Raw genomic sequence first — 15,488 nt, 5'->3', positions numbered from 1 at the left:
GGCCCAGCTCTGTTGTTCAGCTCAGTATTTTTTCTCTCTCTTTCTCTTGTTTTTTTTTTTTTCCTATCTCTTCTTCCCTCCCTCCATCTTCATTTGCAGCTGGTCTTGGAGACTTACAACGTCCCTGAGCTTTCAGCAGGAGTCAACTGCACCTTTGAGGACCTGTCAGAGATGGATGGCTTGGTGGTGGGCAGTCAGATTCAATGCATCTCACCAGCTGCCAAAGAGGTGCCCCAGATCATCACAGAGAATGGTGAGTACCACAAAGCTATCTGTTCTTCCTCCCTTCCTCATCTCTTATCTTTATCTCATTCCTCTTTCTTGTTCTCCAAGTTTTCTGGCGCACGGGAGCCAGAGAACAGGTCATGAAAAGCACAGGGATAGGGGTTATGCTGCCAGTGATTGCTACGGCTGTAGCATGAGTGAGCTGAACATGTGAATTTATGTGTGCTAGTGTAGAGATACAATACCAGTACCTGCATTTAGGTGCCTATATGCACAGTAGTACATGTCTTCAGACTGCCACCGAGTGGTAGTTGCCTATATCTAGCAAAGACAAGAATCAGCTGAAGGATCTTCACTTGTTTATTGCCCAGGCTGGTGTTATTCATCCTAGGTAATAAGGTTGGAAATTCTCTCAACACATCCCATCCCAGCAGCAAGAAATTCCTGCAGACCTGAACAGCCCTTTCCACAATTTTACCCTGTTCATCTTACCTTTAGATCTGTGTGTTCAGTTGTTGTCTCTGTCATTGGCCATTTTTTGCTTCTCTGTCATTGGTCATTTTTTACTTCTGTGCTCACATTCTATGCCTGATGCTGGCTTACTTCCAGAATGTTTCAGTGCAGAAATACCTTGTCTCCAAGGATGGGCCTCTTATCCCCAGCTTCATGCCCTTTTTGGCTTCCCTTTTTTAACACTCTTCTTAGTACTTTCAATAGCACCCGTGGCCCTTGAAGAGATTTTGCTAGAAAAACTTCAACTCTGTTGATCACCTCATGAAGAGTAGAGAGGATGTAGTCATTATACTCCTTGGTTTCTTGTGAAATATTACTAGAAAGTCTACAGGGATCCCCTCAGGCTGTAGAAATGAAGTTACACAAGCTGTCACCATCACCTCCCTGTGCTCTTCCCAAGCTGTGCCCAGCTGCACGTGCTCTCCACTGCAGTCCCAAAACAAGCCCCCAGAGGGCTGCTCCCATTTTCAGGTCCCACTGAATCATCAACTGTGTTTGCTTACCAAGATAGCTGCCAGGAACTATTTCCTTGATATGGACGTGTCTCAGGCCAGGCTACAATTGACAAGCAAGCAAAATTAGCAACGGAAACTCAAGGCAGAACAAGAGAAAGAGAGATTTATGTAAAGTGTGCTTTCCAGAGATGTAAAGTGTGCTTTCCAGAGATGCTGAGCACCTGCAGCTTGTATCAACTTCAGCAGCTGGTGCTTTGCACCTCTGCAAAGACCACGTCCTCCACGCATAGGGCCAGAAACTGGATTCGAACCAACGGATGTGCGGCTCTGTAGTACATCTGATCCCTGGAGCCATCCAGTCCTCACATCCTGTTTTAAAATACATGCAAGGCACTGGCAAAGTTGTTAAATATGAAGTGGTTAACAGAGCTGTCAAAGCCAATGGCAGCAGATGGGCAGCAGAGTTGAGCACTGGCAGCAAAACGTGCTTAGTGAAGTGTGTGGTTTGTGCATGCTTACGTGGCGTGTATATGTGTATGCCTGTAGGTGGATGGGCCAAGATGAACTGTCGAGCTTACTTTGGCCTGATTGATTAATAAATCTTTCAGGTGAGAAGGAAAATAATAGAGGTGAAAAGGCCAGCCAAGTCAAAGTCTTGAATTAAACATGGGTCCTTTCCCCACCAAATTACTGCAATTACTGTACCCAGTCATTTCCCATAGGTGATGAGTTTTGAATGGGGCCTTTGGCATTATGAGAGGAGGTAGCACTTGACTGCTTGGCTTGGGAACAGAGGGAAAGGGAAGTTTGTATCTAGAAGCTCAGGCTCAGGCTTTGTTGCAGATGGGTCTGCTGTGGAGATAGACTGGCACTTCCAGAAGCATGCAATGGCTTGTGGATATCTCTCCCACATTAAGCTGGGTTGTTTGTAGCCAAAGACTGAGGTGTAGGACCTTGAAATGAATGACATGAAACTGCTACCCCATCCTGGGTATTGAGCCATATTCAGAGATGATAAATAGTGATGGTGAGAATCTCCAGGCCCCTTCCTTTGGTGGACTTAAATTAACCTACAGGAATGAAAAGCCTTATGGACAGTACTCCATTTGAATGAGCTCCTTATTCAGAGCATCTCCATCTACTCTTTGCACTTAGCTTTCCTACTTGCTGACTTCATTTACCATAGTTTTGAAATCAGAGATTTATTACCTAGATCTTTTGATATCATCCAGCATAGAATTTGCTTGCAATTTGCCAGTGGTGAAGACCTAATCCATCACCACAATACCAAGATGGGAGCAAATGTACTTGTTGAAGAACTGAGCTCTAGACAGATTTTATTGCGCTTCCTTCACTCACTGAGGATAAATTAGCTCAGGTACTTTGGACCAGCTTCTGGTTCAGACTGATGGCATGGCCAACAGGGTTTAACTGAGCTAATACAGTCACAAACTGATGTTTCTATTTTTTTTTCCTAGGAGACCATCACATAGTCCAGCTCCAGCTCAAGTCCAAGGAAACGGGTATGACCTTTGCCAGCACCAGCTTCGTCTTCTACAACTGCAGTGTCCACAATTCGTACGTCAAGTTCCTTTGATACCTGCTTTGTACCCCAACCCTGGATCTGCCACAGAACCCAGTGAGGCGTGTGTCCCTCAGGAATTTGGTCAGGTGTGGAGGAGAGCAGCAGTCAGAATTACATCAGCAATGGTCAGCATGAAGCTGTCCCTCCTGGGAAGAAATAGTGAACATTTGTTCCACTTTATGATCCTCCTATGGAGGAAGGCATGGCCTTGGGTAAATGGTACATCATCATGTGTCCTGCAGGGAGAGGAGGATAAGTGGGAGTTCACACTGAAGCAGGTCAAAAGCAAACTGTGACTTCAGCAAAGGGCCCCTCTGTCTTCCTACTAAGCAGCTGTTTGTGGATGGTTGGATTCTGCCCAAATATACACACCTCCAACCCTTATCCATATCAGTCTCAGCATCAGGTTCCTACCCCAAGGGTCAGCATGGGTTTGAGTTCTCAAATCTGGAAAGATGGGAGTTAGGGGTTCCCATGTGATGTGAACAGAGTGGGGACCACTCGGCTGGTTTCTTCAAACCCATCTTCTCTATCTTACAAGCTCCTTTCCTTCCCTGCACCCCATTATTTAGCTGGCACACAGGAGCTGCCCCACCAGAGTAAGACTGTCAGAGCAGGAAGATGTTCTTCCAGCAGGTTGATCCACCCCTGAGCAAGACTGAGTGGCTCTGTCACCACCACTGAGCCATCAGAAGTGCCAAAAGCAGATAATTACTGCGGCTCAGCAATTCACAAGCAAAGGCAAATCCTATTTCCGTGTTCCTGCTGCTTTGACAAACAGTGTCAGAAAGCAAGTGTTGGGGGGGAGAGGAGGAGAGATGATGGTGTTAAATATTTATGGCATGTTTTGGTTCCTTACTTGACAAACTATAATACACTATCCATTTTTAATTTGATGTATCAGAGCAAGCACTTGTTACCAATTTGAAGAACAGCTCGCTGTACCAGAGCTGAAAGTGGATTGAAGTTGAACGAGGTTTCACAGAAAGACAGGACTGAGGGTGTGTGTCTGCCTGCTGCACTCAGTCAAGCTATCCTGGAGGCAATTTTTTCCACTCCTGCCCATTAAAAATCCAGTGGCACATACAGGCCAGGAAAATTTCCCTCCAAATCCCCTTCAGGTATTTCAGAGACTGCAGCAGCGTGAAGATCTCTGACAGTGAGCAACCAGGAGTTGTTACCATCCAGTGCTTGTTTTGTGTCAACAATTTGTTATGGCTCAGTATGGTTCCTGGTGGACAGACATATCAAATAAATAAAAAAATGTGATGTAGGCATAAGTCAGTGCTGTGAAACAGTCCTGAAAAAGTGTTTGCAGCTCATACTGTATGGAGACTATGAGATGTGGGAGAGCAAATGCTTCCAAGATGGTGGGGATGGCACTCTCCTGCACTTGAATAGGTGACTTCATAAATATACCTTCTGCTTCCCAAAAAAACTTCTAGGATGGTCCTTCCACTTCTGCTAAGTCAAGGAAAAGAAGAATACTGCCAAAATATATGCAGGATCCCCATTACCCTAGGTACAAATCATAATAATAAGCCTGTGGGGGACCCTATCCTGCTTAATGCTTGGCTTTCTGAGCTTGGTGCATGCCACTTTCTGGTTGGCCTCTGAAAAACATTTGAGAGAGGCAGGATCAGTCATACGGAACTGCTGGTGTATCAGGGCTGCCCTCCATGGGTACCACTATTCTTCCAGCCCCTACTTTGGACACCTTCTCATGATGTGTTCACAGCTCTCAGAGCATTGTTGCAGTTTAGCACAGAAGCAGTGGGGCCATAACAGTTTCTCATCTGAGAACGCACAACTATCTTCTGATTTTTGAGTTTTTTGTTATGCTCAGAATCTTGTTATGGGCAAAATGGGAACACACCTTGTGTATGAAGCCAAGGACCTGTTGTAAATCTCATTAAAAGTAGTAGCAGGTAACCAAAGTACAACAAAAAATATCATTAGTCCAGTTAGTACAACACTAAAGCAGTCTACATTTTCTAAATAGTATGAAAAACATTGGTCACAGTGAAACCCAACTTAGGCCGTGGTACACAAAGTGCCATCTGGAGACCTAATGATGTCAGGTCAGTTCTAAGTCTGTGTTTTTCCACTGGTATTGTAAAAGTAAAGTTTGGTGGGCTATTTTTATCTCCGGCAAAGACTCTCAACCTCCTGGTCTGTCCTGTTTGTTGAAGAGGCCAGGCTGGCCAAATGATTACTCTTTCCCTCCATCTGCAGGTGTCTGTCGTGTGTGGAGAGCCCTTACCGGTGCCACTGGTGCAAGTACCGCCACGTCTGCACTCATGACCCCAGCTCCTGCTCCTTCCAGGAGGGACGAGTCAAGCTGCCTGAGGTAGGCAGGGGCACGTGCTGTGTGTGGGGGCTACTCAGAGATTGTTTGGCTCAGCTCCTCTTCCTCCCACTGAAACCCATTTGGAAGATGGTGCCCATCCCCAGAGTGTTGGGGCATCATGCAGAGAAGCTCTGTGCAATACCAGCAAAGTGGTGATAACTACAAGCTCTGGTGAGAGCCATCATATGCTGGATCATGGTCCTTGCCAAGATATAGCCAATATTTATGTGCTGTTGGGACTAGGAGGGGTTGGTGGTGGGTTTCATCCAAAAATAAGGCACACCTGTAGAGAGTGTGCCACCTCAGGAAGCCATTGCATCTACCAGCAGCAAATGAGAAGCCCCTGACTGGGAGCAATAGGAAATGCTGGTCATGCATTTCTACCTGGAGAGGGGAAGAAGATGCTGCCTCTAAGCAAATACTCCAAGCTACAGAGATCTGGGGAGTATTTAGGGCTATGAAAACAGTAGCAGTGGATTTCAGCAGCGCTTTGAGGGTGTTGGTGGCTTTGTGTGTTTGGTTTCTAATGGCCAGTACACCAAACCACTATCAGCAGAGGCCAGGGAATGCCTCATTACCAGTCTCTGAGCTAGAGCTGAACTGGACCTTGGGGCTTAATACAGAGTTGGCTGCTGCACTGCAAATGCTGTCTGGCTGTATTGTAACTAATGAGCACTTGCAGACAAGTGGAGCTCGGGAGAATACAAATAGGAAGCTACTTAATTACTTCCTGGTCAGGAACAGTCTGAAAGCATCCTGGCTGGTCTGGTAAATGACCTGAGATGGTTCGTTGTGTGCCTGGCCCAAGGGACCAGTACCCATTAAGAGATCTGATATCTGCTGAACCACCGGGCACAGAGGCAGCTGCTGAAATCTCCACTGACGTGCACTGCATTTGGAGGCTGAAATCCACAGTTCTCCCTGCACTGCTTGCTGGGTCTTGTGTTTTTAAAATATTCCCTTGCCTATCCCCCAGCCTGTGCCCCAGGCAACCCAGTTTGTTGGACAGAAGGACATGCTTGTAATGGTTTCACACTCCTATGGCATCCCCTGTCCCCTCCCACTACTCCCTTAACATATGTGCTGGTTGAGATGTCCTGGAGCAGACATCCTGAACTGCACAGGCATTGGGACAAGTCATAAATATTCACAAGCAGGGAGGTTGCCAGCTCTTTGTCTAGCAGGATTCAGCATTTGCTGTTAACCTGCTGGAAAACTTACTGAGAGCTTAGAGGGTGGATATTTGATACCCCCTGCTTAGGGTGAAGTGGTACAGATGGCAGCCCGAGGTTAAACCCTATTCCAACCAGACAGAATCTATTACCTTGCATTCCTCTGGTGCAGAGGCGCCAGCAGAGACGGTCAGAGATCTTCTCCTCCATCTGAACTGCCACAAGTCCATGGGGCCAGATGGGATCCACCCAAGGGTGCTGAGGGAGCTAGCAGAGGTGATTGCCGAGCCACTTTCTGCCATCTATCAGCATTCCTGGTTATCTGGAGAGGTCCCACAAGATTGGAGGCTTGCCGATGTGACTCCCATCTTCAAGAAAGGCCGTAAGGAAGACCCGGGGAACTACAGGCCTGTCAGCCTGACCTCGGTATCAGGGAAAGTTATGGAACAGATGATATTGAGGGAGATCACACGACACGTGCATGGCAATAAAGGGATCAGACCCAGCCAGCACGGGTTCACCAGGGGCAGGTCGTGCTTGTCCAACCTCATCTCCTTCTATGACTGGGTGACCAGACAGGTAGATGAGGGAAAGGCTGTTGATGTAGTCTACCTGGACTTCAGCAAGGCCTTTGACACGGTCTCCCACAGTATTCTCCTAAGGAAACTGGCAGCCCGTGGTGTGGACAGGTTCACTCTTCTCTGGGTGGAGAACTGGCTGGAGGGCCGTGCCCAGAGGGTAGTGGTTAATGGAGTTAAGTCCAGCTGGCGTCCTGTAACGAGTGGTGTCCCCCAAGGGTCAGTTTTGGGGCCCATCTTGTTTAATATCTTTATTGATGACCTAGATGAGGGAATTGAGTGTACCCTCAGTAAGTTTGCAGATGACACAAAGCTGGGAGGATGTGTCAAACTGCCTGAGGGTAGGGAGGCCCTTCAGAGGGATTTGGATAGGCTGAACAGCTGGGCTGAGCAAAATGGGATGAGGTTCAATAAGACCAAGTGCCGGGTCCTGCACTTTGGCCACAATAACCCCATGCAATGCTATAGGCTTGGGGCAGAATGGCTTGAAGAATGTAGAGAGGAAAAGGACCTGGGGGTGTTGGTTGATGCTCGGCTCAACATGAGCCGGCAGTGTGCACAGGTGGCTAAGAAGGCCAACAGCATCCTGGCCTGTATTAGAAATAGTGTAGCCAGCAGGAGCAGGGAGGTGATCATCCCCCTGTACTCAGCTCTGGTGCGGCCGCACCTCGAGTACTGTGTTCAGTTTTGGGCCCCTCACTACAAGAAGGACATTGAGGCCCTGGAGCGTGTTCAGAGAAGGGCAACAAAACTGGTGAGGGGCCTGGAGCACAAGTCTTATGAGGAGCGGCTGAGGGAGCTGGGATTGTTTAGTCTGGAGAAGAGGAGGCTCAGAGGAGACCTTATAGCACTCTACCACTTCCTGAAGGGGGGTTGTGGTGAGGAGGGGGTAGGCCTCTTCTCCCTGATAAGTAATGACAGGACGAGAGGGAATGGCCACAAGTTGCGCCAGGGAAGATTTAGATTAGACCTCAGGAAGCATTTCTTTTCTGAAAGAGTGGTCAGGCACTGGAATGGCCTGCCTAGGGAGGTGGTTGAGGCACCATCCCTAGCGCTGTTCAAGAAGCGTTTAGATGAGGTGCTTAAGGACTTAATTTAGTAGTTGGGTAGAGATAGTGATAGGAGGATGGTTGGACTAGATGATCTTATAGGTCCTTTCCAACCTTATGAACTTATGAACTTATGAACTTATGGTGACCAGCAGTAGAACCTAAGGGAATGGCATGAAACTGTGATGGGGGGAGCTCAGTTTGGATATCAGGAAAATGTAATTTAATGAGAGGGCTGTTGGGTATTGGAAGAGTCTCCCAAAGGAAATGGTCACAGCACTGAGCTTGCTGGAGTTCAAGGAGCTTCTGGATAATGCTCTTAGGCAGATGGACTGATATTTGGGCAGTCCTGTGTGGAGTTAGCAGTTGGACTTGATGATCTTATGAATCTCTTCCAGCTCAGGATATTCTATAATTCTGTTGAAGCCTTTGGCAGAATTTGGTCAGTTTTGGTGGATGTAGGTCTCTGTAGCTTCCACATCAGGAACTGGAGGTACCTCATTCTCTAGAGCAGATGGCATTTGGTGAGGCACTTTGTCTCATTGTTCATCTCCTCTGGCAGTCCTCTGATGGGTTTTATGCACTAAGCACAAGACTCACCTTCTCAATTCCTATCTCCTCTCCTCCAGCTGTTGCACATGAAAGAACTGCAAGTCTCAGTGCATCTCCACCTGCCTCAGCTTTCTTGGTATTTCTGACTCATTTCCATCAGAAAGATCATGTGAAACTCTTCATCATCTCAGTTCGATAGGGAGAGTTTTCACTCTTATTCCCACTAAGATCTTGTTCTGAAGAACTGGGAGAATGCAGCTGACTCGCTGTCTTCCCTAGACCTCCACATTTGAGCATACTTTTTCCATCACTGTATGACCTCTCATTGAGTTTCTTAAAGGTGCCATCTTCAGACAAAGAGACAGTTAAAATGTGAGAGGATTTGTCTGTTGGTTCTTTCTACCTTCTATCCCCTTTATTTTTTTCTGCTGAGTTTCAAGTACTCACACTCTGATCTTTCAGTGTATCAAGTAAGTGTACAAACTCTTAAAAGACAACTATTGATCTACAAGAAACGACAGCATCATGAAATACAGGTACATTACAATGGTCATTGCTAATGATGGTTTCAGCCCCCTTGGCTTCTGCAGCAAATCCACATCTGGGCATAAACCTGTTGCCCATGGGAGACATTTGGTTGTCAGCTGCTCAGTTCAGAGCTATTTTTGCTATCTGCTGCACAGATTAAAAACTTCCCAGCACTGGAAAGAATGGATAATATCTGCAAAAATAATGGCCTTGCAAAATTGAAACTATCAGTGACAGCTTTCTGCTTGTCAATGTGAGAAATATCTTGTAGCTTTAGAGTCATTCTCATTGCTGTCTGGGGCCCTCAAAGACACTCAAACAGGGAAAGGATGGCATCACCAGTGCATTCTGTCAAATGCATATTTGCCTTCTCTGAGTGGCCAGATGTATTTTTGTCAAAGTACACTTCAAAACTTATCAGTTTACACTTTTGACAAATTACAAAATAAATTCTGCTTTTCTTAAGAAGTCATCTTCTCACTGACTCATCACTACTGAAATCTCCACTGTTTTTCATTTTCACCTTTAGTTCTTTCTTTTTCTGCCCTGTACTGAACTTATGCACTGGGTGAGTTCCCTGAATAGCAAAAACCATTTGGTATCTTGAAGCCAAGCCTGGCTCTCCCTTGGCCTTTCTGACCTCCACCCAGTTCCTGATGAAGTAACATGACTTGCAAGGTTAACAGGGCTGAGGTGCACTTCCAGCCCTCCCAATGCTGTCTTCAGTAGAGCTCCCAACATATCATCACTGTGAGTGGGTCTTTTTTTAATGGCTTTTAGTCTCCATCTGCTGTGTTCCCCTTTTCTCTGCAAGTACTTTGTCTCCCTAAGGATGCAAAAAGGGTGTGTTCAGCACCATCTGGGCATGAGTGCCTCTTAAATGCTTAAGTTTTGAGGACATACCGATGGGAAACTACAAGTGTGGGATGGTTGGACTATCACATTTGAAGTCCTTCTCTGAGACTACAGATCAGATTAGCATGGCTGGCTTCCAGGATCACATGGTCTCCATGCTTCATGAATCTCTCTGCCAAGCAAATAAATATTGGTTCTGCTTTGTCATATGGATCAGGGTCAGAAACTCTCTTCCTCTGTAATCATCACTACTGGCATGCCAAGCCTGCTCCCCTTACCAACACTATGGTTTTCACTTGCCCTTTGCTGATACACCTTCTTCTGGATGATTTCTTTCCCTCTTTGCCTGCACAGCATCTCACCCTTGTGTGAGTTGAGGCTTCCCACTCTCCAGATGGCCTGGGTTGCAAATAATCTGACCGGGCTGGTACCCTTTGCCCTGGGACCAGCATGAAGCACAGTGAAGGGAGACTTGTGTCCTTCTGTACTTCTGACCCCATTTCCTTAGCATATCTCATGAGTTTCTGGATTTCCGTGGGTTCAGCCTTAATTTTTTTCAAGTCTCATGCACTGAAAAATTGTTTGGTTTTTTTTTAGTGTTTTTTCTTTTCCTTGAAGTATGAGTTGTCAATTACTGCAGAACACAGGATGAGCTTGAGACTGACCCTGGTGGAAGACAGAAAGATACTGGCCATTATCCATCCTGATCAGAAAGGAAAATGCTGTTTATCTCTGTGTAGTTTGTAACCTACTGTCCAAAGGGGCTTTTGAATGATATTGTGGACAGTTGTGATCATCCAGTCCTAGGCTACAATAGGGTAGCTGTCCTTCTATCACCCTGCAAAACGAAACCAAAGGTGACAAATAGGATAAAGAGGCACATCCCACACTGGCTACATACCTGGCATTTGATCAGTGCTTGGTGAATCAGCTCTGCTCGTAATGGAGCTGAATCAACTGCTTTTGGTGCCTTGGGAAAACCTGTGTTTGCTCCTGGTTAAGAACTCCAGCATGGTCATAAAGCAAGAGTATTTATGATTATGGTGCTGAACTCAATCAAATGGGGTTGACGATGTCTCTGGATGATTTGTGGCAGAAATACTACACCTTGACGTATAATTTCCCTTTACAGCAGGTTTTTGAAAGCCAAGTGCACTCACTTGAAATATACTGAGTGAGTTCTTGCTTTATAAAATGGAGCTGATATTATTGCTGTTGGTGGCAGGAAGGGAGAGAAGGATGAAAAAAGACATTTTAAACACTATGTGATTTTTTTTGTTGTTTGTTTGTTCATTTTTGGTTGGTTGGTTTTATTCTTTTGTTAGTTCTCTTTTCCTAAACAAAGCAGGTAGTAAAGATGGATGGAATCACAGTCTACAGAGGGGATCTGGCTGTGTCCGTATTTGTTTCTTGCACATTGCGTTTCTGCTTCTGACATTTGTTGTTGATGGCTGCGAAAGTCACGCTGCAGATTCAGCGTTGCACTGTGAAGCATTGCATTGCAGCCTAACCCCTGATGAAATCAACCCTTCCTCACTGGCACAGTCACAAAGTAAGAGCTCATTCGTTCTCTCTGTAAGTGGAAAAGGCAGCCAACAAGTATTGGAGGTAAACTGAGGCACAGAGTAGTAAACCAATTGATATGAAGTGTGACAGGGACTCATCATCCCTGATGTCTGTTACCCAGTACAGCTGGTCCAGTGGCATAGTTCTCATGTCAGCTTTTCCCAAACATCTGTACAAGGCTGGGGGTAAGCTGGAGCAGCCTACTTGAGTTGATGGGATAAAGGATTAAGTCTTCTTTTGTGCCGTCTTCTGAAAGATGAACCCTATCTTGTTCTGGGCCTTGCAAGGATTTTAGCTTTGTGTAGGGGAAAAAGAGGGAAAAAAAGGCAGAAGCGAAAAGCAAGCCTCGATAACAAATCTGTTATCTGCTGGGTTTAAAAGATACATAATCATTTAATTACCTTGAAGGAGGTTTTCATCTTTCTCTGCTCAGCCGATTTGCGTGTGCCTGTGTTTTTCTTCCTCCCCCAAACAAGCTTTTTATTAAAAGGATTTTCATCTGCTGCCTAAAAAGAGAAGAAAAGATCTCGCACCGAAGTGTTTTATGCAGAGTTGTACGTGCTAATGACAGTAAAGCCCACATAAAAGAAGCAACTGCTTCAAATATTAATTTGTCAAAAGTGGTAGAAAGCTGTGTGAGCTGCATGCTGGCGAGCAGCTGCTGAAGAGCACAGTGCTGCTTCGCCTGGCGCCTGCTCTGCCTCTTGCTGAATGAAGAGCTGTGCTGGCAGCCTCTGCAAAGAAATGCACTGTTTTGTTGCTGCTTGTTCCTCCTGGGGGGAAAAGAGGGAGATGGGAGGAAAAAAAGAAAGCAAGGAAGGATAATGACAGATCGATCTGTGCTGGCAGACACCTACATTTTCTTATTATGGAGTTTTCTAAAACTCAGCAGCACCCTTCCCATCATGCTGGCGCATCCCAGCCTGGCTCAGGGAAGGCTTTAGGCAGTTACCTTGTCACAGAACAGGCAGGTCTTGGGAACTCCATATTATAGAATCACAGAATGTCTTAGGATCGGAGGGACCTTAACAGATCATCCAGCTCCAAATCCCCTGCTGTGGGCTGATTGCCACCCACCAGATCAGACTGCCCAGTGCCCCATCCAACCCGTCCTTGAGTGCCTCTAGGGATGGGGCATCCACAGGTTCTCTATACATATGCCCTCACAAAAGGAAAGTGCCCAGATCCTTCCAAAATATGTCCCTGCAGAAATGCCTGGGTGGCTGCATAGAGGTGGGGTTGAATGCCCCATGGGCCACCTGATGAATGTGATGAACTCTTTGCTCCCTGGTGTGGACAAGCCTTCCTGTGATGCATCTTCAGTCGTTGCTGTGGCAACCACTCTGTTTCCCTCCTGCTCTCGTTTCCAGCCTCTGTTAGCTTGGCCAGAGAGGTGGCTGCTACAGGCATCAGTCTGGGGAGAAGAGAAAGCCCACCCCTGCTCAAATTAATGTCTCATGGGCATTAATGACAGCTGCACGGAGGTCAAAACCAGAGCACCAAATCATTCCCTGCTTGTTGATTATCCACTCACTTATCCTAGCACCTGTCTATCATTAAGGGGAGGTGCAGTTTCTATGGAAACAGCAGAAACCTGCTGCATCCAAGTGCTGTGAGAGGGAAGGGGACCAGCAGGAGAGGTGAGGGGACTGGGAGCAGCTCTAGGCGAGCAGCAGGTAGCGTGCAGATCCTCACAGAAACAATCTGCACCCCATGCAGCTAAGAACTGGCATAGCACTGCATGGTGGAACCTGCCTCTAAGCAGCATGGGGGATAGGTGTTCATCACTTTTTAAGTGTGTGTGGTGATGCAGTCCAGTCCTGTTGACATCCTGCCCAGGGGATGGCAGGGAGGAGGCTGTAGCTGTTGGTTTGGATCAAGTTGTAGGTCAGAACTCCCGTTGATTTTGAATTTCAGCCCTTGTTCCTGGTTTAAGCATTTTTTTCAGGAGCAGAAATGTGATTTCTTGTGGATACCCCCATTTCAGAAGCAGTCATTTAAACAACTCTAGGAAGAAATAATTGTGGAGTAGGTTGCCCAGAACAGCTCTGGATGCCTGGAGCAGTGCAGCATCAGATTGAATGGGGCTTTGGGCAATCTGGTGGCACCTCTGCCCATGGCAGTGGTGTTGGAACTAGATGATCCTTAAGGTCCTTTCCAACCCAAACCATTCTATGAAATTAAACACAGAAACTACAGATAAGGCAGAAATCTTTCCCCTTGTTCATGTAGGCCTATTAGAGGTATGGTAGTAGCTTATGTAAGAGCATGGTAATAGAAGGGGATGCTGCTCAGAGGCAACGTCAGTCATTGCGTGGGGCTTCATTTCAGCAGATGAGAGTTTTCTGAGTTGGCTTGGACATCTTCACATTTCTGTGCCTCTGTCTCTCAAATCCTCTTGTGGCTTGGCTAAGAACTTTCTGTCAGTATGTGCTTCTACAGTACCTGGAGCTGTAGTCTCAGTGGAGGCTGTTCTTAAGAAGTGTCTGAGCATTTGCAGATTGGGCACTTCGCTTTTGTGGGAAGCCATCACTTGTACTGACTTGAACCGAGGTGAAGAAGGTGGAAGACCTGTGTTTGGTTTGATCTGTTGTTTTTCTGGGTACCTTTTATCACCTCTGAGACTTTCTGTTCCACCGTCTTCCAGCTGGTAGAGTAAAAGGATAGGAACTCATTCAGTTTTTGCATTTTTAACAGGTTTTCTGGTTATTATAGAGGTAGATTTGCAGGAAATCTGACCTGACGCAGGGCAACTTCATCATGTCTCTGTGTTGAGACTGGGAACCAGACCACATCAAAATGATAAATGATGGATAAAGACCTGGCTGTGAGCTGTTCATCTTCCACCAACACATGCATTTTTTTTTACCTTGGGTCTTAGGCTTTAGCCTCTCCAACCATGAGATATATTCATGTAGTTTCTTGGAGCAACTGAGGGAGATTTGTTTGAATGTAGATGTGAGAAGCATCTGATACTCGATACAACATGTTATTCATACCAGCTGGGCAGTTCATCTTTGTAATGCAAGATTATTTATTCCACAGGACAGAGTGATCTCAGAATGCAACAGGGTAATATTCATCTGTCCCCGCCAACACAGCACCCTTGAAATAACATCAGGAACAGCTTATGTTGTTTTGATAGCCTGAGTCAGTGCAATGCCATTGCAAAGCCTCAAGTGACAACAGGAATTTCTGGCTATCTGGACATCTGTTAGGACTACTAGTGACCTAGGGACACTATGAAATGCAAGGGAAAAGTTGTTTTCAAAAAGGAAAGACAATTCCTCTTCAGTCTTAGCATGGGGTGAGGGGTGGCCTGGCCCTCAAGTAGGATTTTTTTTTGCTTTTCTTCATTGCAGCATCAGCTACATTCACTGCTTCGGGATGTGAGCTTTTGGGACCTGGCCAAGGAGAAACGTTGTCAGGATTTTGAAGCTACAGATAAGAAGTAATGCTGGACTGTGTCTCCTGCTCTGCCTGGGACATCTCCAAGAGGCTGAGCCCAGAACCTCCTTCCTTTGCCTTGTCTTTGCTCATGAGTCCATTTGCTTTGGCTTGGATGTTATCTAATGCTGTCACAGATCTCAGTGAGGAGGAGGGTGATAAGAGTCATGATATCATTGTCCTGACCTTCCCACTGTGCAAGCCAGCATATTATGAGTCTCTGGGCTTCTGTCCTAGTTTCCAAAGGAAGAGGAATCATATCAACATGGTCTGTGCGTGTGTGTCCCATCCATCTGTTACTCAGTCCCCTCTAGTAGACTTCTGAACTCATTGTCCGTTTGCAGCCTACTTAGGCTGGAGAGTGAAGCTCTCAAAGATATGGAGTTCCTATGAATTTTGTAAAATATGGGTAGGTTAGAGAAGAGTTTTTCTTCTTTCCTTATGAAGAAACAGTACAGCTTGAGCTCAGTGCTCAACTAGACAGCAGAAATCTGCACATGAGTGTTGCCGTGAGACTTCTTGTTTTTTCAGAAGGAGCATTGGTTGGTTCCTTTAGCATGCAAAAATCATTTTGGGGCAGAAATGTATGGGAAACGTAGCTTTGTTGAATGAC

General features: G+C 46.1%; 1 protein-coding gene across 1 annotated transcript in view; it reads left to right on the top strand.

Moving 5' to 3' along the window:
* PLXNA4 (plexin A4) overlaps positions 1-15,488 on the top strand; it is a 451,631-nt gene that overhangs the window by 341,085 nt on the left and 95,058 nt on the right. Inside the window, exons 7-9 of the mRNA XM_065743801.1 lie at positions 100-253; positions 2,672-2,771; positions 5,014-5,128. Of these exons, the coding sequence (XP_065599873.1) occupies positions 100-253; positions 2,672-2,771; positions 5,014-5,128 (369 nt within the window). The remainder of the gene's footprint in view (positions 1-99; positions 254-2,671; positions 2,772-5,013; positions 5,129-15,488) is intronic.

The sequence above is a fragment of the Cyrtonyx montezumae genome, unplaced genomic scaffold, assembly GCF_038088225.1.
Source record: "Cyrtonyx montezumae isolate F1298 unplaced genomic scaffold, pur_monq_1.0 scaffold_3, whole genome shotgun sequence".
Taxonomy (NCBI): Eukaryota; Metazoa; Chordata; class Aves; order Galliformes; family Odontophoridae; genus Cyrtonyx; species Cyrtonyx montezumae.
Note: the sequence above shows the minus strand (reverse complement) of the source record. Positions and strands in the feature narration are given on the sequence as shown.